Source organism: Aulonocara sp. 'chitande type north' Nkhata Bay, linkage group LG18 (genome assembly GCF_057382095.1).
Source record: "Aulonocara sp. 'chitande type north' Nkhata Bay isolate Kocher_YH1m ecotype deep benthic linkage group LG18, A_spYH_male_GT1.1, whole genome shotgun sequence".
NCBI lineage: Eukaryota > Metazoa > Chordata > Actinopteri > Cichliformes > Cichlidae > Aulonocara > Aulonocara sp. 'chitande type north' Nkhata Bay.
In genome coordinates this window covers 7101060-7127030 of record NC_141361.1, presented here as the reverse complement: position 1 = coordinate 7127030, position 25971 = coordinate 7101060, and the positions used below count along the sequence as shown (strand labels likewise).

At 39.4% G+C, this 25971-nt stretch overlaps 1 protein-coding gene across 1 annotated transcript in view; it reads right to left on the bottom strand.

The window, feature by feature from the left end:
- The window catches only part of LOC147307892 (receptor-type tyrosine-protein phosphatase N2-like), a 216082-nt gene that overhangs the window by 132145 nt on the left and 57966 nt on the right, over positions 1 to 25971 (bottom strand). The window contains exons 10-11 of the mRNA XM_086270826.1: positions 19039 to 19125; positions 6904 to 6983 (exon numbers count right to left, since the gene is read on the bottom strand). Coding sequence (XP_086126952.1) covers positions 6904 to 6983; positions 19039 to 19125 — 167 coding nt within the window. The remainder of the gene's footprint in view (positions 1 to 6903; positions 6984 to 19038; positions 19126 to 25971) is intronic.

The window sequence follows — 25971 nt, the reverse complement described above, 5'->3', positions numbered from 1 at the left end:
AAAGAAAAAAGAAAACATTGAAGCCACGTCTTTTTAACAATCAATTTAAATACAAGACAAGTAGTCTACCTTGAGAGACAGTTGATGCGAAGGCAGCACAACAGAGTTGACAATTTCCAGGCATGCAATTTGCGGAGGAATGGTAATGGTGATGGTGATGATGATGACGACCTTTGAAAGGCAGTGTTGGAGAAGCACTCTGCAGCTCTAAGAGATAACTTTAAATTGTCCATAATCACAGGATCTGGGAGCGTATAAGCTGACAAAGTCACAGAAAGACATCTAGCAGTACAGCAACGCACAATTTGACTACATTACTTAGGCATAATTACAGATACATTTCCTCACTATGTTATGACACACAAACACTTGCATGGAACTGGTGCTACGAGAGGGAAAAGGGAGTACTCGACTGCAGTCTGAGGTCTGAGGGCTTGCACATCAATAACAAGGCAAAGTGAGGTAGATGAAACACATTACTTTGACCTAAAGAGCTCAGTAATTACATTTGGCATTTTGACAAGTGTTTAGCTGCAGTGAAGGTCAGTCCTGTCAGCGAACGAGATCTATGCTAATCCAGTCAGACGGAAGAAAACCAGGAGACAAAAAGTCGAGCGAAGGAAAGCTCCGACGCAAACAACGCCTTTGTGAAAGTAACATAAACCCTTCCTCCACCCAGTCGTCAGGATCTGTTTTGAAGCTCTGTGACAGAAAGATATCAGCTGTCGGGATAAGGGTGAAGCTGCTTCCTCCTCTACAGCGGCCAGAACAATTTCCGCTTACTAAATAGCCACTTTATTATCATGCCGATACACCGTCGATTTAATTTGATAAAATATTAAATTTGCTGTACTGTTAATGTGATTAAGGCTTGATGTATAGAAAATACCCTTAACATCTGCGTCTGACTTTAATTTGGTTCTCGTGTGCTGCAATTAATACTGTTTGAAAAGGCTGGGAGAAGCAGGCAAATGTTCCAGGGTCCTGCATTATAACCAAATATCAAAGCAGTTTAAATATCCGCTTCGGTGAAATGGGTCGCCATGCCTGCTACAGAGTACGCCGACTGAAAGAGCTGCATGCTGTTGCCCAGCACTTGAGGAGCATTTATGGTGGAGTACAAAGTGTCCACGCTGGCACTTCTGATGTGAGTTCATCAGAACGAAATAAGTCTCGAAACAATGATTCAGAGCAGAATCAGGAAATATCAGATCACTTTTGATGCAGCTTTGGTAGACATGCATTGCACACTCTAAAATAAAACAACAAGCTTTTACTTTCTAGCTAGAGGACATCTGACATCTGAAGAAAAGATTATTGAGCATGTTTGCAAATGAAAACATTTTTGCCATCACATTTGAATGCATTGGTCAGGCTGTGAAGGGTTAATGTTGTGTTTCCTAGTGAAACTAAGCTGTTCAGTAACTAAAACTAAATTAAACTGAATGTAAAACAAAATTTTAAAAAGTTTTAAGTAATTGGCCCAAACTTTAAGCAAGGTTCTCTATTTAACATACTCGTGTAATAAATTTCAGTTATATGTTATATATGGGAAAAATGTTCTTTACAAGAAATAATTATTTCACATAATGATCAATATTTTCTCCCATTTTAACTCATAGTGACCTCCGTCAGGAAATTTACATGTCAACACACAAACCATCCTTCTGAGATAAAAGCAAAACACTGAGCAGCCACCTATTGTCTGCAGCTAACAAAGCAGGCTTCCTTTCACTTAAAAAAGGGGGAAAAGTGATGGCAGAAGAGTCTAAACCTGACCACTATCAACAGAAGCTGTCCTAACAGTGAACAATCACTGAGACTGCAAAGCTTTTCGGCATGTGTGAGTAACTATCTTCACACCAACAGGCATTATTAGCATGTAGGCAAAAACAACTGCTGGCAGAATAAAAAAAGAGAGTAGAAGTCAAGCGAACAGACGGTGAAGGATCAGGCTATCTCAGCTGCTCTCCTTCTGCTTTAAGTGCTAATTGAGCTGCCCGCTGTCCTGACCCTGACCCCCGGCCTATTCACAGGGTCCCGTTCTCACGACCGTGACGCACCGCTGCAAGTAGCCCCTGGGTCCTCCCGCCCACCCTCGGCCGGACAATGAGGGTCACCACCTCGCTGCCCACCATCTTGACATCCACCCCCACGTTTGACAATGGCCTCCGGTGGCCTCGGAGTCTTTCACAATGGATGGGCGCCCATGACAGAAGTGGTAACGTGGCTTCTTAAAATGCAACAACAGGTCTGGATAGCCTGACTGCACTAATCGGACCTTTTGGCACCCAGGGGCCGAGGTCAGAACCAATCCAGTGTAAGAAAAACAGGATCCAAGAGATTAGCTTTAAAAGATTTTTACATAATACAATTTAACTTAAGTATGTTTTTTTTCCAATTACATCTACTTGAGATTCAAAATATTTTACAATTTATTTTTTTTTACATTTTATAGGCTTATAAAGTCACTTGTAACACCTACTAATATCATCTCTTTTATTTATGTGTATTTATGTGTCAGGAGAACCATGTAGTATAATCTGATGATTTGGCCACTGGGGCAAAAGCTAATTTTGGGGGATTTCCAGCAACCATAGTAGCCAAATTTTGTCACTTGTCACAAACAAAATTAGAAGGTAACTCATTAAACGTCAGGCAAATGTCCAGTGGGTGTTAGTAAATGTTCTGTGAGTGGATTCTTTACCTGCGTGCAGAATAAATGCTGCTCAAGTGTGAGCGGTTAATAGGCAGACTCACTACGGCAACCAAAAGTCCCGATGGACATGTCGACATGTCCATCTACTTACAGAGGCTAATGCATCAGTCACAAAACAGCAACCATATTACGATAATGCTTAAAAGAAAATTGCAGAATTTTGGTGCAGTGTTCTTTTTGTAAATATAAACTCTTACAACCCCAATAACACACCTTATTCTTATGCCATCTTCATATTTATGCTGTTTTCTTCTGTAAATGAATAATAGAACAGACAGTAAAACTTAAAAGAAGTGGATTTACACACCTGGCTATGCCTGAGTGGTTTTATTAATGAAGTGGAAATGAGAATGGAAAATTGCAACTCTAAAAGGAATAAATGATTTTTTTCCTCATGCAAAATATTTAATTTATGTAGTTATGTAGCTGCCTATGCTTGAAAAAAAAATATTTTTTAAAATGTAATCATAAAAAATGAGAGTTTAAATGTTAAAATCTAAAATAATGAATGAAGTTAGTGTGATTAGCTTATCAGGTTTGAGTTGATATGGTTGATTTTTATTTGATATTCTCTCGTTTGATTCGATTTTTCAAACCTTTGAATATCTCCTCCGTCAGTTTTCAGCGTTCTCATGATTCAATTGTGGATATTCAAATTACCCAGAGCAGCACATGCACTCTACAGCCCACATTAAACGATGTGAATCCTCCTTTCACCATAATTTTTGTGCTTTAAACATCTTTCTGGCAAACAAATGAGGTCTTCGCACAGATTTGATCAAATAAAACGGAACGATTTTAAACACAGCTGCCATAAGCCTTCAACCTAAACACAAGAATTTGTGACAGAGGAGATGGAAGTCCACTCTCTCCCCTCTGCTGCTGTGTGACTATAAACGATGATAAAACGACGTCATTACAATGGCCGTGTAAAGCTTAATGTTTCAGAAAAGCACTATAAGCCACGGCTAGAGGGGATAATGTACGCTTTGGGATGGATTGATATTCTAGTTGAATATGACAAACGACACTTTAAAGATGGCCCGCCCACACTATTGCACTTTAGCTGAGAGGACGCCGTATTTCATTTCAAGCACGTTCTGTCAAATGTTTGCATTAATAACAATCGAGTCTCATCCGTGACCCCGCAGAGCCGCCGGGCGCGGCGGGCGCGGCGGGCGGGAAATGAGAACGCCAACAATAGCACTTAAAAACAGGAGAGAAGCCGTTGCATAATCAGCGTGTGCGTCTGTGTATGGTTGGGGTAAAAAGAAACGTAAAAGCATGTGCCCATGCAAGGAGGTGGGTTTGCAATTATCAAGCAGGATAAGAACTAAAAATAAAATACTCATTTAGGTTACTTTAACTTACTTTGGTCCGATTTCCTACTGTGGGTGATATTTGCATGTGTGTGAACTGGACCCAAGGAGTATCAGGAATGTCCCCTCTCTCCCTCTCCCTCTGGACTGACAGCTTAGCTAATGGCAAACATTCCTTCTTTCTTTATTCCCCACTTCATCAACACCTTCGCCTCATTACTGTGAGTCACACACTGTAGTCTGCTGAACACACACACGCACACTCTCACACACCTTCACAATGTCTCTACCCCTGAATTGCACTGTGATAGAGAGTTCCTCTCCATGTGACAGAACAGCTTGAACCGAGTCGTTTTGAGTCACAGGATCTTGAAACAAAATCAGGTGGAACTTCCTTTGTGTGCTTTGGAAAGCAGAAGGTGGTAGACAACAAATTTCTGCTGATAACGAGCGACTTTGCACTCACAACGCCGCCCTTGTGAAAACATTTACACACCTGATTTCTGCTTGTTTTAATCTTCTCCACAATCAACAGAAATTACACCTATTATGATATTAGCAATAGTCACAACTGATGATTTTGCATTTATTACCATTTTTCTAAACAGAGTTCTGTGTTAAACTGTGCAAATTAGGCAAAGATCAGACTCCACATCAAGCTTCCATATTCAATCCATCAATGCTATCCAACAAACCAGCCTGGTTTCACAGGGAAAAAAAGTCAGGTGACTATGACCTCTCAACTTTAGAATGCATAGAAATGATTTGTAATGTGTTCACATTATGTGCAGCCACCACAGAAACAAGATTCAATTAGGGCGTTTGTTGTCTTGGACACACAAATTGGCTGGTTCATACGAGGTAGCGGCACAAAAGACCAATAAAATTAGCAGTGGCGGGGGTGGAGCTGCTAAAAACAAAGAGTTGCACTCTGGAGACTGGGATATGAGTCTCCTGTTGGACCACTGAGGCAATCTTGTCAATATTTCAGTGATTATTAGAATTATTCAAACACCTGAACCATTTCGTTCAGCTTAGACACTGAAACTAGCTGATGAAGGTCAGGAAAGAACATTTTGGGGCAGACTTACCTGAGCTGAAACACAGTGGTAAAAAGAAAAAACAGCACCATTTTCCATAGGCCACCTACTGTGATTGTTGTGTAAAATATGTGATGGTGTTGTCACCCCCACCTGAGATGGTACTCCTTATACTGGCGACAAAGACCTCGGAGGAGAAGCTTTTACCTTTAAGCGGTGACGGCATCTAACCCATTACTCATTTGAACCCATTATGTGCCACCTCCGTTTAGTGCATGTGAAGAGTTTGTGGCAATTTTTACATTTTTCGATTAAAAATAAAACACTGGTTCCTTCAGCATCGATTAATAAATCCTTCACGAAGGTAAATGTCTTTTTTTTTTTTAATCGTGAGCTGTGATTGCCGTTTTTTTATACAGAGATCCTGTAGAACCTTTGGTTTGCTACCTGAGTCCCTCTTCCACACGGAAAAATTCACTTTATACCAGTGTTCTTACTTGAAATGTTCTTAATTCTTATGATGTTGACTCTTTAACTAAAAGTAAATAATCTCTCTCGGTGTGAGTTCCAAAAAGTAAAATGTGATGTATGGTTGTAAGTGCGTCATTTTGAACATTTTGGAGGAGGTGACTCATGCATTATTCCTCCAACTTACTTGCAGTCAGTCTAATGTGTGTGAGCATGTCCAGGGAAAGCTAAATGTGAGAGAGAAAGGTACAAAGGCAGCAGATGGTAATTTTAGCAGAGGCAAGTAGGGGCAAAATTAGGCTCCCTATTGTATTTTTACTTCTTTAATGAGATGTATTTCTTGAAAAAAAAAAAGTTTGTGGAGAAACATACCTGTTAGGAACAGCTAGAAACTGCAAACAAGTGGCACATTAACGAGCAAGTCAAAGGAAGTTTAAGCTTTACACAGAAATCTGCTTATGCATCTTCAGAATCTGAAGGCAAGAAAAAAAAAAATGTACTGGCTGATCTCCTGCTATGTACTGACTCATTAACTCTACTGCAGTTGTACCTTTTAGTTATTTATAGGATACTAATTGTCCATCTTATTATGTCCCATTTAACATTTAATTATGCAAACAGGGAAACCATCAGCTATCATCTGACGGGTTGATAGTTTTGTATGGCAGACTGCATGTATCGCCATGGCTACTCCATAGCCTGCTACCAAGTTATAAATCATGCATAAGTCACTAGCCCAGGGTTCTTAGAACAACCTGGCATTAAACAAGTAGTGTACAGTTGGTATTTTAAGCTTTTTATCCAAAAACAGCAACATGCTGAAGCCCTTTGATGCTTTATTACAGCAACATTTAGTATAACCATGTTAATCATGCTGGTTGGTTGGCTTTAAAGTTGTCCAAAAGCTGATTCTTCCTTGTGAGAAAACTTCTGTTTTTTTCTTTGTGTGGCATTAATGAAATAACTCATTCTCCAAACACAACAAATATCTGGTGTCCCTGTTTTGTTTTTTTCTAGCTTGTTTATTTAGGCACATATCCAACTCTTCGGATGGATTTCCATGATGGAGGCAAACATGGCTGCTTGAAGATTTGTAACAAAACAGAAAACCCAGCTGGCTTTCTTTCAAAATGGACCAGTACCAAATACTTAGCCAAAGTGAACACAAAGGAATTAAATAACTTGCCACAAAATGCCTGCTTGGATGTGGCAGAATACTCAGTAGGAAAAAAAAAAGAATTCTTGGAGGAGTCATAAGTTTTGAAAAATGTTCATCTGGGGCCTCAGGTGCAGCAGCAAGCCAATGATAATGGGTTGTCTTTTCCTCTGTCAGTATAAAGACAACATTACTACCTACCAGCCACGTTGGCCACATCTGCGGTGCTGACGTTCTGAGCGTTGGGACTCACTTTGAAGGTCACAGCCGGGCCCACCACCCTGTGAAAGACACACATACACACATTTAGAAGCTTTACAAAAGGCATCTTCTGAATCTATTTCCCTTGGCGGCTAGGTGTTGTTTTTCAGACACCCGCAGATAAGAAGTTTTGCTCATTAAAGCTCAGCCATACATGCACTTGAGAGAAAAAAAAAAATGCTTCAACCTGTGGCGATCCTTTAGGCTGCTGCAATCCCCATCACCACAGCGAGATAACCTCTTGAATCTCAATGTAATGCGCCCACTGGCATTTAAGCACGCAAGGAAATGAAGAAAGGAGAATCAGGATACTCTGATACGTGATTCTCAGAAGAGCAAACACATTTCCAGCTGCCTGGTTTATAATACATTTACATTTTGATTCAATATATGGTGACTGTGATGCACTTTGCCATGATAGATGTAAATTCAAGGGGACAGGAACTAAGAGGTAAAAACAAAGGCAAGAATATGAGCAGAAAAAGAAGCAAAAGACATATGTAGTCCTTTTTAGGGTGCTTTGGAAAGAGCTTTTTTTACCCTGTTCATCCAACATTTATTCCAATAAAGCAGCTTGAATTGAAACACTGAGGGAGAGACGCAGAGAAGCTGGGTGGTCAGAGCCAAAGCGGAGTCTCCCAATGTGATTAACCTTTTGTTTTTCCTGCTGTAATTCAGACTAAAGGCCCAGCAGGAAGATATATTACGAAGTCCCCCACCAGGATGTATTGTGCGCCGCTAAAGGAAGTAACTGCTGCTGTAACAACACTGTTATAAAATATGGTGACATCATTAATGGAGCAGGTCCTATCCTAATGCTGCCGAAAAAAAACGTGTTCAAAGTGGTTTCACATTGATGGATTTAAATTGTTTTCATTGGTGCTTTTGAGTGCATTTTGCAGACTGTGGGGTCGGCCTCTTCTATTATAATAATTAAACTAAAAGGATCAGCAAAATAATTAAGAGAAATGTGCAAAATAAAAGCAGATTCACCTTTTGTACAGAAGCCCACCGCATATAATGTGTCTTGACTCTGTACTCCTTTGTGCTTTGCACTTCTGTACAAAATGCACTGCATGCATAGACCTATTGAACCAATGTTCTCATGCATTTACAAGCGAAATCAATGTAAAAATATAAGATTTGTCTCTAAAAGAGTACATTCTAACACAGTCCATCAGTACAGTGTACAGTACAATTTAGCCAGTCTCTACACTCTAAAAACCTCAAAGTGTTTACTTTTCAAACCTTTGTAAAAGTTGGATGACCAGCCTTCATTTAACATTATCATGAAGTATTTAAAACTGTTATTGTGGGATTTTAATTGGGTTTCTTGAGCCCAGAGGCCAGAATATCAAAGAAAAACATGAAAAGCCCAGACTCATATTCACATGTTGTTTTACATGCAACAGTAATTCCACATTATTTTAACATATAAGCTGCAACGACAACTAATTAGATGAAGTCGAATTAGTAATCCACGCATGTGATAGAAGTGTTCAATAAAAGATGTACATTTACCTTTACTTTTCCACTACACGCTGCCGTGTTTTCACCACGTTACACATATTTGTACTTTCATGTTAACTTAGCAGCCAAAGACACAAAATATTACAAAACGAGTCAGTCTGTCCCAGGAACACCACACAACACAGCAGCTCATTTTTCCGACCATTATTTCTCCTCCGAGGTATGAGGCCGATATATTTGTCACATCTATGAAGTGATTCATCAGCCGGCACAGGCACACTCTCCGTGTGTGATGAAGAGGTAAAATCGCTCATGTTGAGTTGATCACATATCCATCTGTCGGCCTCTGCTACCCAGGGCAGCGCCAGCACAAAGACACCACATTGACTTTGAACCTTGTAAATAACCTTGTCACTCACCGGGCAAAAGAAGCGCACAGGAGGTGATTTTATATCTTCTATTGCTTCAATTTATCATTTTTCAAAAAAAACCCAACATGTATTAACGCAGCTTTTGACACATTGTTTCTGATGATCGCAATGCTAAAAGCTTTTGGCCTTACACCTCGTCTCTCAATCTGTAGAGCAACACACTTTAATATAAACTTGAATCTAACAAGCATCCAGCAGCAGCATCATGATAACTAATTGCAAAGGCGGAGGGAAGGCGGTGGGGGTGGAGGCACTGCAGATATATCTGGTGTGCTAAACTGAAATCAAACACGCTCCCAGCTGAACAAAAGAGTGACAGGGACCCTGACTACATGACTGACAACTGAAGCAAACCCTGTCATACTGTAAGTGCTAAAACATCATTTTAGTCTTTGACTGAAGGAATAACAACACCTGAACGTGCCTGAAGACTGAACCTTAAGAAAATATGTACCTCACTGAAGAGAAACGTAACAAAGTGAGCCTGAAAAGCTAAAATCATATTTTTAAGGTCGGCAAATCTTGAAATAAATCAATAGAACAGTATAAAAACAAACAAATTTAGTGATTAAGAAATGTAAAAGCTTACACAGTACTTTACACACTGAAAGACTTTAATGCTCTAGATAACATTTAAAGCCATCACATCATTCAGATGAAAACAACAAACAGCACTATATATTTAAATGATGTGACCATAAATACTAGAAATAGCCAACAACAACAAGAAACTCTAAAAATAAAGTGCAATAGAAACATTTGTTGTTGTAGAAAGAAAGAAGTGCATTTCTGTTTAAAAAATAAAACCCTTATTGTGCAGGATATGATACTTCTCTGCAGTAGTCAGAGAAGTACACAGACTTTTTAGTCAGCTGACTTTTAAAATTTAAGAGTTATGAGCAGTCGCATTTGTCAGGATTCAGTTCAAAGAGGGAACCTAAGAGACCAGAGACTACATAATAATAATAATAATAATAATAATAATAATAATAATAATAATAACAACAGGGGGAAAAAAAGAAACTAGCTAAGCACAAGAACACAGAGAACTTGAAAGGAACTGTAGCAGGTGACCTGACATAACACAGAGAGAATCAGGACTACTTTACATTATTACACAACTATGACTACAACTATTAAGGGCGAAAACCACAATGCCAGAAAACACAAAGAACTAAAATCATTCGCCGAAAAAATATAAAGGAAAAGAAACTCAAACCTACAAATGTGTGGACCACATGCTTAAAAACACTTTGGAAATAGAGCTGGTGTTAACTTGTTGTTTTTACTGTCCATTTACTTAGAACGCACAAATTTACAATCATGCTCAGATGTGTCAGAGTCAAGTCAAACTATATGAACAGCTCCAGTTTCACCATCAAGAGTAATGACATTAATATAATGACTTTTTTTAAAGACAAGAAAAAAAAATTGCATACAGACCATAATACACACTGAAATGTATATGCATATCGAACATGAAGTGATAACGAGTTGGATTATTTTAGCACAGAAAAAGGACTGTGGAAGGACTCTGCAGGACAGAAGCTGCAGATTAAAGTTTATATGGTGTGCGAGTTTTCTGACAAGTGCCCAAGGGGTAAATAAGATAGAGGTATTTCATTTGAACCTTAATGTTCACAGTTGGAGGAAAAGAAAGTGTCGGCTTTTGAATGCATTCACTATTATTTGAGTTATTATTTCACTTTGCTTGCTTTGAGGGAGACACATCCTTTGTGATTTTATTGATTTGTGCCAAACGCTGTGACAGTTCTTAAAAAGGTATGATATAAAATATGATACAAAACACTAAGTGTTCACACCTATGGCCTCAGTTTGTATCCAGTCTGTCATCATCATCATCATCATCATCATCATCCTCACATCCAGACAGTTCAGGCCCACTCTCTCCTCCTAGTGGCAGCTCTTAGATATGGACCTTCAGCTCAGACACAGACATTACATCACCCAGACCCTCATGTTTCAATAAAATAAATAATTTTTTTTAAACCTCTAGTCTACACTCACTGATGGTTACACAAGAGCCATCATTATTCGGCAGCCAGCTACAGTCAAAGGCTCTGAGAAGCCACCCACATCAGCACTTCCCTCCCGCTCACCGCGTTGCCCTCAACCACTACCAGGCCAACGTGGCAGCTAAAAACATTTCCAAGGCCGTTTTGCTGAAAGTGCTCACCGTCAGTATTATCTAATCAGTATTGAATTGTTCCAAATGAAATGTAAGGGTGTGAGTCACTCTCCAGGTTTGTTTTGTGTCCTGGCACAGTGTGTAGGCTCACTTTTATGATTCATACGTTGCCAGTGTTGGAAGTTTTGCTGGAGGCTCGTCGAACCGCTGCTGATCTCTGGCTGCAGCCCCGAGAGGAAATTGTTAGAAAAGGGAAGTTTTGTTGTCTTTTCAGTGGCTGAGGTTTCACAGGTCGATGACTACTTTGTTCAGAGATACTTTTGTTGTTTTAATATACGAATCCAATTTCAAAGAAGTCAGGACACTATATACATAGATAAAAAGAGAATGCAATCATTTGCAAATCTCACAAACCTACATTTTATCCACAGCAGAACACAGGAAACACGCAAATGTTTAAGCTGAGAAAATTCTTTTTGAATTTGATTTCAGAAACTCATGTCAACAAAGTCAGGGCAGGGACATGTTTACATCTGGACATCTGGGACATGATGAGACCAGCTGCTGGACCTGTGGGAGAGCCCAGTTCTACTGGACTCTTCTCCTTCAAAGTCGTGCTGTTGTAATAGCTGCATTATGTGGTCTACCATTGTCTTGCTAAAATATGTAAGTCTTGTCCTGAAAAAGCCATGATCTAGATGGGAGTATATATTGATATAAAACCTCCGTATATCTTTTCAAATGATCTTTCATTGATTTTGCCTTTCCAGATGTGCAAGGTGCTAATTCCATAGGCACTCATGAACCCACAATCTATCAGAGATGCAGGCCTTTGATTGAGGGCTGATAACAAACCAGATGGTGCCTCTCCACTTTAGTCCTGAGGATGGTCCTTTCCATGCTTTCCAAAAAGAACTATACATTTTGATTCATGTGTCCACAGAACAATGATTTCTGAGTCTGTGCAATGAGTTCCATTAAAGAATCATCCTCATTTTTAAATGCAGTCCTACCCAACGATCCAAAGAGTGGCATGGCTCCAATATTGATTTTTGGCTCTCTGCTTAGTGCACAGAGATTTCACCAAGATTCTGTGAATATTTAGATTATGTATCAGAAGATGATAAAATATTTAAAATCTTAACAATTTTATGTTGAGGAACGTTATTCTGAAAATATGTAGACATTTTTGTCAGATTACAGATACTCTGCCCTCCTTTACTTCAGAGGAACTCTGCCTCTCTAAGATGTTCTTTTTCAATCCAATTTTATTTATACAGCACCAAATCACAACAACAGTCGCCCCATATTGTAAGGTAGACCCTACAATAATGCATACAGAGAAAACCCCAACAATCATATGACCCCCAATGAGCAAGCACTTTGGCGACAGTGGGAAGGAAAAACTCCCTTTTAACAGGAAGAAACCTCCGGCAGAACCAGGCTGAGAGAGAAGGAAGACAGGATAAAATTTTATACCCAATCATACTACAGACATATTTCGAATTAACCTAATTAGTTGGAACATTTTCCTTCAGCTGTTTCCTTTGAGTACCACTTAATTTTTAAGCCTTTCCTCTGTACCAACCTTTTGAAACGTGTTGCTGCTGTCAAATTTAAAAGGAGCAAATGTTTTTCATGAAATAGTAAAACATCCAGCCTTTTCTGGAATTGGGGCTGTACTAAGCTGCTGAGGCTGTGTAAGGTGTCTGCAGTGTCCCTGCATGGTAAATGGATGAAGTTTGCGCAGTGGATAGAGGTTAGGCGTATGAGGGGCAGATACAGGACTCTGCAAAATAAAGTTAGTTCGTGGAACTAAACATTTAACACCAGCTTCTAATAGCAAACATATTTTTTCTGACAAAAAAACAAAAAATGAACCAAAACCAAACCCCCTTTACCGACAACCTGGATAAGGATAAGCGGAAGAGAATAGATGGGAAGTTTTCTACTTTAAAAAAAAAAAAAAAAAGTAGAAAACTTCCCATAGAAACAGTTAAAGATTTTTTGCACTTGAACAAACTTCATCAAATATAAACCAAGAAGGATCAAAAGTATTTAAAACCCAGAAGTAGTATTTTTTTAAATTAAGATGGCTGAATAAAGCAGCTGGACATTTCCACAGGTTATAAATTTATATATCACTTAAACGTTTGTACTGCTTTAAAAAAAATTATTATTTTTCAAGGATTTTTTTGGTTTAAGGAAACTGACCTGATAGGTGCAGGTTCAGCTAGGCCAGTGCTATATGCCATGTTTGACAGGATATGTAATCTTACAGTTCCTGCTGATACAAATAAAGAAAAAAAATCCTCCCAAGGCTATACAAGTTTTCTCAGAGAACCACAGAGCCTCGCTCTGTCCTTCAAACTGATAAAAGCAAATCAGATAATCTATGAAACCCATAATAATACAGCATGTTCTCTCTACCACACTACTGTAACGAGACATTAAGGCAAATAAGAAAAAGCTACAAGTTTATCACCTATACCGACAGCTCAAACAGATAAATACTACAACTGCTATCTCAAATACTTTTATAGCTCAAAGCGAAATAGGGAACTAGAGGGATATTATATCAATTATTTCTAATGCAATATCACATCTTATTTTAGGACTGAGTTTACCTAAATATAATAAATAAAGCTGTTTAAATACCACAATACTTTATAAGGTAAAAAGTATTTGAGGGTAAATTTAAAAGCAGGGATAATTCACTCGTATTTGCATTTGATGGAAAAAACGGTCCCATAAAAGGTGTTCGGATAACTTACAAAGACTGCATACAGAATAAGATGAGATTTCTATCATTAAATGTATGCAATGGGAAATATGATATTGGATACAAGTAAATGGATATTTTTAAACTATCTGCAACCACCAGTTTTTAGTGCGGTTTCAGAGTATGGTGTTGGAAACCACAGGCAGGCTGAGAAATTAGTGTCAGTCTGAGCCCTATGTTCCTGAGCTTATTTATTCCATTTAAGGTGACTGCTGTTGCCACAGTGGCGAGGAGCCGGGCAGCCTTGGAAAATAAGCGTGGTGCATCTGACAAATTGTCTAGGCGGCTCCCCCTGCTGGGCTTTCACTGCGCTCACAACAAAAGAGACCCCTGGATTTCTCTCCCTCTCTCTCTGCCTCCCTTGCGCTCTCTGTATCTCTCTCTCTCTCTCAGTCGCTCTCTCGTTTTCTCTGCCTCCTATCCATCACTCTCCCCACTGTATAGCTCCCTTCTTTCATTCCCAGAATAGGAGAACAAAGACAAAAGGTGCATTAGAACAGGGGAACAGTACGGGCCACCCAGGGACTCAATGCAGCAGCCGAGCAGCACGGCAAGGTGCCAAGCAACGACGGGGGCCAAGCGGAGGGGGTGGAGAGAAAGAGTGTGTGTGTGCGCGCGTGTGTAGGTATGCATGTGTGTGAATCATGCGACCCCAAGCCACCCAATCCCCACCTGTCCACACACTCTCACAAATAGAAGACTGTAGACATGGATTCCTACTCTCTCTGCTTCCCTTCAACCCAGGCCGAGTTCAGTTCAATTTGGACGTTGCTTTATCAACAGTGAATGGAGTTACACTGTACAATGCAAGTATAAAAAGCAATGCTTTCCTAGTAATTCTATCCATTTAACAGTGTCAAAATTTCACCTCTTAGAAGACAAACACCAGCCAACATGAACTGAAAAACCAACACCAAAAAATATGCTGTACTAACAAGATAACAAATAATCCAAACTAATTCTACAAAGCACCAAATAAACTGTGAATTAGCGTCCTCGCGCTAAACTTCAAAGGAAAATGCATTTTAAGTAAACTTCGTTGTTTTGTTTCCGGAGCTTTCAGTTTTATCTTTTTCCACCTGTTCAGCTGAGTGTTACATTATATTGTGCCCATCGTGCACCACACTCGAAAAAGTGAACAACTGAGGCTAGAAGTATTCTTCATTCTATCATTTTTACAACACAGACTGAGAATTCATATACAGGTTTTTATCTCACCATCTCATTTTTAAAAAAACAAAGGGAGTAGATTAGTGACTGATTGATGTTTTTTGAGTTTGGTCACCTTTAAGGATTTGATATCTGAAATAAACAGTTGACAATTTCACATTTGGACTAGTATAACTGTCACCAATATACTGTAGAAAACTACACAGACCAGAGTTTAGGTAAACTCAACGCATTAGATTGTGTTAATCAATGTTATTTGAGGCCTAAAGACTGAATGAATTTTGCATTATAACACAACGCATATGGAAATAATCAGGCAGATATCTAACAGATAATTTCAGAACAGCCACTGCAAAAGATCAATCTCCATTTGCTGAATATGGCCTTGAATGAAGTCATGGTTCAATACTGAAGATCTGTTTGCTCAGTTGCGTCTTTATTCGTCTGCAGGACGTGTGAGTATTTGCTATTCCAAGTGTTCGATTTTCTTCATCGCTTCTATTTTCCAATGCTGTCAGGATCCCTACATTGACGTCACGTCCCAGTTGTCTTATGAGCCTTCTGCCTGCCAATCGGTCCTCGAGCCAATCGGTCTGTGGACCGGGACCAGGCTGTATTTGTTATCAATGTGCAATCTGCCGCTATATTTACACGAGACTGAAGAGCACTGAACATTCGGTAAAGAGATGGATGTTGTTGTTGTGGTTTATTTCAGTGTCGACTGACTCATGTAGTGCTGTGGAATGGCAGTTCAGTACAGCAAAAAAAATAACCTGGGGGAGCCCTGCCCATTATCCTAACTTCATCTAGTACCATATTCCATGAAGATGTCTCTCATCTCTTTGGTTACCTCAGGAAATGGTGCCAGAGGCATACTTTTTCCTTATTGGTTCAAATTTCTGTAAAAAAGTAAGTGAACCCTGAGTTGGGTTAGTTTGTGTAATAAAGAGCCTTCGGAAGATGCGGACCTCCGGGTTTTTAGCAATATCTCAATGTTCTCAGATCTCAGCAATTAAGGGAATGGTCAGGAGATCAAAGTTTTAATTAACCTTGCAATTCACCTATTTTCACATTTCAATGATCAATCTCAGGCTGTAAAATCCTATTTAACTGTGACCAGACACATGTTTATTCACAGATAAAATACAGCAAACACCGTCTGTAGGCTGGCTATAATCCCCAACAGTGTGTTCATATCCAAACCCCCACAGTAGCAATTGTTTTGCTGTTGCAGCTCACAGCATTGAGAATTCAATTGATACTCCATGCAAAGTCACCTGTGGAGGGGAAAGACTGAAAGGGAGGGAGAGAAAGTGAGGAGGTGCTGAGGGGGCATAAAGTTACTTACAGAAATATAGAAAGGACATACAGACTGAGACAAACTAAGAAAGCAGAAACCTGAAGGAGGGAAGACGAAATAGGAATAGGTAGAGGCAAAGACGGAGAAACGAATAACAGAATGATCGAAAAACAGAAAGACACATGGAGAGAAAGAGTTCAGGCAGAGTTCATTCTCATTAATAAATGATTGTAGTCAACGGCTGCTCGTCTCTAACACGTCAATACCGTCGACCAACAACGCTCATTGCTTTATTACCCCCTCAGAGCAGGAAAAAATGTTGACAGAATGAAAATAAGGCGACGTCCTTGGGTTCCTAGTCTGTAAGGGCACTGTTTTCCCTTCCTTTTTTTTCCCCCACTTCTGATTTTAATGCTTTCTGCCACTCTGCTTTGATCCCACCAGTTTGCCCTCTCTGATCCGTCATGCTGGAGGGTAACTGTGGAGCAGCCGACGCTGCTCATCTTCTACTGGGAATATTTGAAGAGTTTTAGTATGTGATGCTCGCCCTTTGAGAAAATTGCTGCCCACTCCAGCCTACAGGTACGAAATGGTTGTTGTTGAGACGGTAAAGCAGACTATGGATGTTGTGACTCATCTACAGATCTTTGCTCATACGGTCTGTGTTGCTGAACTGAAAAATACTGAAGTGTTTTCTTGATGTTGTTCTCATTTCTATTCAGCGGTTTGGCTGCCTGACAGCTGGTAGGACTACATGTCCAGAGGCGCCGCTACATTACAGGGCAAAGAGAGCTTTAAACGACATCGTAAGCATTTAAATGTTTTTATTTTTAGCTTCTAGAACAGAACACATGGCTGAGGCTTTGAATTGTGGGTGTGCGCACCTGGATTGTGAGGACAAATTCGTTAACAAAGACACACTGCGAAGAACTGGTTTAAAGATAAGCAAAATGAAGAGTTAGGCAGGTAGTGGGGATAGTTACAAGTTTGAGACGATTTCGTAGTAAGGGGTAAATAAGGACCTGGTTTTAAGTTGTATTAATCATTGTATTTACCTGTAAAAGAGCTAAACCATGCCGGTAAATGAGTCAAATGACCCCTCAGGGACACAGTGGTTAGTGATGGAAAAAACAGAACAACAATGTCTTCCCAGCTAGGATTCGTACTGCTCAGATTAATCCAATATTCGCTTGTCTTCTAGAGTAGTTTGATGATAAGGAACATGACAGAATCTTCTGTCTCGAGCTAACACACACTGCTCCATCTTTAGCGGAAGGGAGGCTGGGTGTGTCTGGACATAAAGGCCATAAAAGTAAGAATCAAGATTTTAAACTGACACCTACATTTGATTAGAAGCCAGTGTAGATGCTTTAACAATGGTAAGACATGACAGAATTCATAAGAACCTTTGCAAAAGAATTTGACAGACTGGAGGAGATTATTAGATGCTTTAGACCAGGAGTGTCCAACTTCAGGTTTTAGGTGTGTCCGTGATCCAACACAGCTGATTTAAATGGCTAAATTACCTCCTCAACATGTCTTGAAGGTGTGTTGACCCAGGGTGAGATCTAAAACCTACAGGACACCGGCCCTTGGGCCAGGAGTTGGACACCCCTGCTTTAGACAGAGCATTACTACAATCTAAGTGGAAGGGGATGAAGGCATGAACGAGCATCTCCAGTTCAGTTTTTCAGACAGCAGTCCTGAGTTTAGCACTATTTCTTAAAAGTCAAAGATGGAAGCTAACCCAAGATTCTTTGCGTTAGCATCTACAGTGAATGAGAAAAAGCCCAGACACTGTCCAATTTGAATAATACTTATTGGAGCAAATAAATAAATAAGAGACTGTCTTGTTTTCATTAAACTGCAAAAAGTTATTTGCTATCCAACTATTAGTTGCATTAAACCAATCAACTAAAACTGATAATTCATAAGGTTTGTATGAGAGATACAGTTGAGCGTCATCGGCATACAGATTACTGGAAATGGTTTTGAAACTTCTAATGTGATCTAATGGCAGAATATACAATGGAAATAAATGGGGGCTTAAATCAGATCTTTGTGGTGCAGCTCATGATAAATTTGAGCACTGAGACTTAAAGTGTTTTATCAAGAAGAAAAGAAGTGAACAAATCCCCGACTTGGCTGGATATCCTTACCATGTGGTTCAACATGTGGATTAAGATTTGATGATCAAGTTGCAAGAACTTTGCGGTCAATTCGTGGTATTCTCTTGCTCCGTTTTTAAAGATATGATCGACACATTATTTAAACCAGTGAATCAGACTGGGAGAAATATTTACTCCACAAACTTGCAGTGATTAGATGTGAAGCCTTAAGTTGTTTCTGGATCACTGAACGACAGGCTTTATTTCAATAAGAAAGTGTTCAGCTTCTATTTCAGGGTTTTTGCTTGCATGCAGGAAACGTGTCACCTCCAGTGTTCTAGCTCTGTTGTAAACAGACTTTCTTTATTGGCATCCGAACTGGAACAGGTGTGACTTGATCATTTCTCAATAGGAGCGGATTATTAAGAGCCTCAAATGCAGCAAACGTGCCAGTTTGTGGTTCTTTTTATATCCCTTTAATGCAGTGTGAAAATGAAATATTTAAGCTTTGAGAAAAAAAAAAATCACATTAGGTTAGACTGTGATTTTCACCCCAGACTCCAGTAAGAAAAAGCAGCATTAACACAGTGAGTGCACTGCTTTGTGTAACCAGAAGATTAAAAAAAAAAAACCCCAAAAAAACAAAAAAAAACAGATGTACATACGAGAGCTCAGCGAAATCAGTCATCTGGATTTTCGCCATTCTAGCCAGGATCTTCATCAGGTGGAGGCCGTCGTCTGTCTGGAGCCCACTGATGATGACGATGAAGAAGAAGAGTGCAGGGCAGGAAGAGAAGAAGGGATCAGAAATTAAAAGTTAAACATACAACAGGTGCAATTTACTGTGCAATTTGTTTTTAAAAACAGGCTTTAAACAAGTTATTTTTCCTTCTAGTGATGTATCAGGTAATTTTAAAGGTTTTCCTTATTTTCTGTAGATTGCTCTTCACTGGTGATATTCCTAATATGGTTATTTTAGACAAACAGCTGTAGGTTTTAGCACATAGGCCCCGCCCATCTACCACCAAAACCATCTTTTTGCAAGGAGGAGCCAATCAGAAGAAAGGTGTAAACAGATGAGTGGTTGCTGGAGGTTGCTGGCTGTGTTTAGGTGAAGTTGATCCGAAAGGTTGTGGTGCACAAAATAACGTCTTTGTGATTGCTTTGATTAGCATCTAAATGCCTCAGCTGGCCGTTCCGTGAAAGGAAGACACCAACTTATCTGCAAACATGAACAGTCTCAATTTCCGGTTTATGTCCGCTCGCTAAGCAGAGCAAGTGCTGCAGACAAGTCGGGATCTTTCATGCAAACTACAGGTAATCTGTGACTAAAGGAAAGTTTTCCAGCACAACACTGTATAAATCTTTACAACCAGTTTTACTTAGCAACTGCCAGCAACCCCTAGACAGCCTGTCGTGGGGTTATTGACTAGTCTCTAGGAATATGTCACTGGTGCTTCAGCAATTGATTTCACAGTAACTGCAAACAGCCTCCAGCAATTCACATTTTTCTTCAGCACGCTCTGGTTTCCAGTGGGTCACTGACTGATCCCTCAGCCCATGTTAGTGGAGTCTTAGAAAAAGTGAACTAAGGGGCTGAAGAGTACTCTGAAGCATGAATCGTGCAAAGCTATCAGAATAGGTAAGGCTTGAACTGGTTTATGTAGAAATGAGAGAAAATTAAAAGTAAATTCTTTGAAGATAAATGTTTAATTGACATTTCTTAAGGCAAGTGAATGGCAGAGAACTTGAGCGTAAATAGTATGGAGATGAAGAGCAAAGTGTTAAATGCCAGCGGTCCCCAACCCCAACCTATTTATGTCCTACAATATTTTCACGGACCGTGTTGTGGATAAATACAACAAATAAAACCAGTACCAAAAAAGAAGAAGACTTACCCATAACACACGGGACAAGACCCAGGGAAACAGAGTTAACAATAAAACGATTAAAAAAATTATGATAAAAACCCTGAAAACTATAAATTTCACACCCGAGCCTCAATTCTCGCAGCCCGGTACCAAATGACTCAGTCTGTGGCCCGGGGGTTGGGGACCGCTGATCTATAAGACATACTGGACATGGGGAAGTTCTCCAGACATATCACTGTATCATTAAACCCACTAGTTGAAGGACTGAACCAGAAAATACAGACAAAAGCAGTTTTCCACAAAGCTCCCAGGTGAGTTCAGATAAGTGTGAGATAGAGAGGTGGGAAGTGCCGTTTGCCAGCGAGGTGAACGCTGAAGAGGTCACAAAGGTCACAGGCAGAAAGCTTGATATCACTGCCCGCTCCATCATTTTATGCTTTACAGCATTTTCTAGCACATAAAATTACTTTGGCAGTATTCAACAACAAAAACGACCTGTTTTGTTCACAGCTGAGGATTACCTCGATCTAAAAGAAGAGAAAAACACTTCATCCTGAACCCTGATCTGCTGTTCTGGCATATATGCATATTTTTGGATAGACAGCCATATTAATGGCATTGGCTCATACTGTTTGACACATACTCTACAGCAATAGATTTTAACTACTTTAAATCAAGTAAAGCTGATGTAATCCTCCCAACACAAATTTCTTTACTGGATATTTTCAAAAGCAAACTTTTCTTTTCTTTATTTTTAAAGTAACTTAAGAAGGAAACATCTATGCTTCTATAAATGAGAATGCCATCTGTGCAGCCTTATGTGTCTGACATTACAAATTAATAGTGTGAAAACTTCTTAGACATGTTATGATATATATGTTTTGATATATCAGAATGAGGACCCAGATGCAGACATGAGTGAGTGAAGGAACAAACGTTGAATCCAAAACTTTTTTGTAAACAAACAAAAGGTGACTAAACACTCTGGGAATAAACAAAAGCTAATTCAATAAAATGGTAAAACTAAAGCAAAGATTTAAACGATTAAAGGAGCACAAGGGAAATAAGTGAGGCAAAAATAGGCTAAAGAATACCTACTAATGTGACACAGGTGAAGCCATTAAAGGCAGGTAAAGGCAAATTTTTGAGGAGGGAAAAAGCCAGAAGGAAACCAACAAGGAAAACAAATTACCAAAATAAAATAGGATGTGACTAGAAGTAACAGGCGAAGCACACAGACACAAAAGGTGTAGTTAAAGAAACAATGCTATGACAACAGAAATGCCAATCCAAAAAGCATGCAATGTCAATTATGTCCCGGTCAGCAGGGAGCTGACTGTGTTTTGAGTGAATAGTGGGACCCAAATGCAGACACGGTAGGAGACGGAACCGAGTTTAAACAAAAGGCGAGCCGTTCATTTGGCTGATAAAACGTGAACACAAAAACAAAGCAAGCGTGAACATGGCAAAACCTAACCTGACACCTAAACTGGGAAATAACTAAATAACTATGAAAACAGTGACGAGAGACATGGAACTGAAATAAACTGAACACGAACCTGATCAGTAAGAAGAACTCTGAGACATGACGTGAAACCAAACAGACGACCTGGCAACGACTGAATCAACACACAAAAACTAAATACACACAAAGGTACACACAAAGGGTGATCAGAGGAAGTGGAAACACATTGGAAAACCAGCTGACTGGAATCACATCGTGACACTAAGTACAATGAACAGAGAAACAAGACTTTCAAAATAAAACAAGAATATAACGGGATGCAGACATGACTCATGACAGGTTAAGAAACACGAAAACATCAATTTGGCTTTAAATGACCTCTTCTTTAATACATAGTTTTGCTTTTGATGATAACGTAGTAAAATTTAGACGGGGAAACTCACTGACATTTCACCAAACCGTGAGAATAATGGCAGCGAAATAAGGGAATAACAAATTAAGCACTAAATTACCAAAGCCTCTGTGCATGCTTAGGGCCAATGGGACGGGGAGAGGTTGTGCGTGGCATGTGTTTGCATCTGTGAGACCATAATTAAAGCTCAATATCCCAACTCCAAGCTAATTGCTTGCTGTCTGCTGTGGACTCATCTGACCTCCTCTAAGTCTCCTCTGTGGAATTCAAACAAGGAAAGCAGACGCTTCCAGACATCTGCAGGATATCTGCACATTTCTGGAAATACAGCTTAAGCTGAGAAAGAGTTTTGCTGCAAACTGTGCAAATCACTCAATTTTTAAATGCACTTAATTACAAAAATTAGCAGCTGTCTCCGTCCTTGCATCTTGAACTTTGATGTCCAACACTTGCTGGATTTCAACCAAAAAATGTTTTCTTCTCTTTCATCATTTTTAGTTTACTCCATATTAAAATCTTTACTCTAGGTGTCTTCCTAGCCTTATGATTTCACATGCACTGGACATGTGACCAAATAAACAATCATTTATGATCAAATATGACTGTCAGCTTCAGAGTCAAATCCAAATAAAAATAAATAAATTGCAGCTGTTTACAGAATTTAACATCTTAGGGATCATGAGTTTAACTGTTTTCTTTGACTATAAGAGAAAATGACTGAATGTGGCTGAATTACAGTTAATAAAAATGAGACTTGCTATGTATGAAAATGTACTGACAGCCTGTGATTTGTCTCCCCTCTCAGCCTGGAGAGCAGACAGCAGCTTTAACAGCCCACAGCCTGAGTCAGTCTTCACTGTGCAGAGCAGCTGCTTCAGATCTGACATCAGCGATCGCTCTGCCTGCAGATCCTGAGTGTTGATAGCTACAATGGAGACCTCACAGCAGCTTTTACATTAGCTCTGCAGCATGCAGGGTGTTAGGTTATGATCCCACTCAGATACGACAGCCTGCCTCGGCAGGATTTCTTCTCACAGAGAGACGCTTTGATTATTTTTATTCTATATTTCCTTCCATCTCACTCTTACACAATTTCAGGGAAAATGGAAACTGATAACAGTACAGCAGCAAGTACAGGCCTGTACTTGCTCATCTGATGATGATCTGGCTTTTTGATGGAGCAACAGCTGGACAAATGACTTTGAATCCAAAGGCAATAATTACCAAAGTTGAGAAGGAACTTTTGCACAAATACACAAAAACAACAGGATTATTCTCTGTGCTACCCTGAATTCTATTACTCTAAAAAAGTCTAAACAATTACTGGATGATCTAATATGAAATTTAATGAAGATATCCATGGACTCCTGAGTATAAACCCCATTTGATGACCTTTCGTCTAGTGGCCATTGTTTTCATGTCTCAACATCTACTGCGCAGGGTTAGCACAAGACATTGTGCAAATGTTTTATTAGACAAGAAAAAACGAATTTGGATATCAAATTATGTTTTCCATTTTAAGCATCAGTAGGGAGGGATGGATACTTGACAGGTACTATACGCCTCAACTCAGGAGCTGGCACCGTGTTTTCCAGATTCAGATAGCAATATAATTTCACATCAATCCATTTATCCATCAACAGCTGCATTGTTTTTTATTTTGAGCATAAGGACTTTAAAATTTAAAAAGCATCAATTTTAAAGTGTAATGCACATGTTACAAAGCTACATCGGCAGCATTAATACAACATTTACCACCAGGTTTTATAACAGTACTGCTAAATGTCCACACAATGCTCTCGCCTTATCATTGTTTACAAAAGATAGTAACAGTCTACTTAGAATGCATGAAGGTAGAGGAGGGTAACTACTGGTGATATACAGGGGACGAATATCAAATTCATATGCTGATACTATTCAAACTGTTATTATAACTATTTTCAGCGTGAGAGTAGTCAAAGTACTACTAAGTTCAAACCTCTCAAACCTTTTAAATGTCTAATATTTAGTTTATTCACAGCAAAATCAATTAATCTTCCTGCAAACATTTTTTGTGTATTTGTGAGTATTTTCTCACACAGTATAACACATGTGTAGGACAAACTATTTGGACACTACTAAACTTCCAGGAAACAGATGGTCCAAAATGGAGAAAGTTACACTTGCTTTTCACTCCAACGTGTAAATAAAGGTTCCTTGGTCATTATTCGAGTAGTCCAGAGTATATTGCTCACCAGGAAAATATGATCTATCCATCTTCTGCAGACCCCAGTCGGATTCCTGTTGTTTGGGGACAGAAGCGCCTGAGGAGAGGATTGCTGCATGTAGTAATAGGAAAGCCAGAGGTTTCACTGAACAAAAGCAAGGCTATTTCTTCAAACATCAAAGACATCCCTTCCCTTCAGGGCTTCTCCACTGATCACTCTACTATGAGCTGCCTCAGCAAGTACATGAGAGTGAATCAGGAGAAAACCAGTACAGGCAGACTGTCATGCCTAAGTCTGATCAGTAATAATGACAACTAAGGAGAATGCTGTCGGTAAGACGGAACAAATGTCAAGTCAGCGGCATGAAAAATAGAAACAGAGACGTCAGAATAAACAATTTCTGTGAATTTCTGGATATAACATATAAATACATATGGGGCCAACAGAAAATGAAAACTAAAAAATTAATTAAAAAATGAAACCTCCGATGGTCTACAGAGATTTTGACTTGTATCACGAGTAATTGGAAACATTACTCGTGATAACAGTTAGATAACAGGTTCAGGTTAAGGCAACAAATTCTGGCTGGAATTTGATCATCAAATCATCAAATTATAGATTATCATTAAAGGAATTACACTGGAGCTTTTTATGCATATTTTTACATCAAAGTACTAATTAGAGTGTGTGTGTGTGTGTGTGTGTGTGTGTGTGTGTGTGTGTGTGTGTGTGTGTGTGTGTGTGTGTGTGAGTACATGTTTAGACATCTTTGTGCGGACAGAAAATTGGCACGCTACTATACTTGTGGGAACCAGTCCCTGTCCCCATGAGTTAGGCATTCATTTTTTAGGCTTAGAGTTAGGGAAAGCATAATGTCAATCAGATATCCTCACTAAGATATGAAAACAGGTGTGTGTGTGTGTGTGTGTGCGTGCGTGCGTGTGTCTTGAGCACCAGGTGTTTTCCTCCAGCTGTCATGAATCACCCTGTCCTCCTCTTCCTCCTCCTCCTCTTCCTCCCCTCCCCAGGCCACAGGAGGAGATGATACTCTAAAACCACCAGGATGCTCCTGCTATCAGCTTTCACCTCAGACGCTGCGCCAAAATGTCATCACATCGATCTTGTTTCGCATGTGGCCCTGCATTTCATATATTTTTATTCCTACTGTGACAGCTTTGTTTTGGAGAGGGACTCGACCTCAGTACGGAGCATTTCAGTAGCTTTAAGCCAAAATATGAAAAACGTTTATTCAAACAACCTCAAATTCAGCAACGCATTCACTAGAGTTCACAGCCATTCAGCGGCCCAGCTTGAAGTGAAGAGGAAAAATGGTTGTTGAGTTAAACAATTTTACTGCGAGTTCTTAAATTATGAGTTAGGTGTGCCTTTGGTTAATGCAGTGTTGAAGGAGTTACAGTACTGAGCAAAAGTCTTTATTTCTTAGTATTTTGCTTCCAAGCATCCAGACTTTCTTGTAATCTTTTAAAGATGTCTTATTAAGCTACTTAACACTGATCTGTGAATCATTCAAGAATAAAAAGGCACCTAATTCAAGAACCAGAGTTCAGGCTGAAGAACAAATGTGGTCATACCAATTAATGACTTTCTTTTGTACCATATTTCCATGTGTGTTTACATGTTTC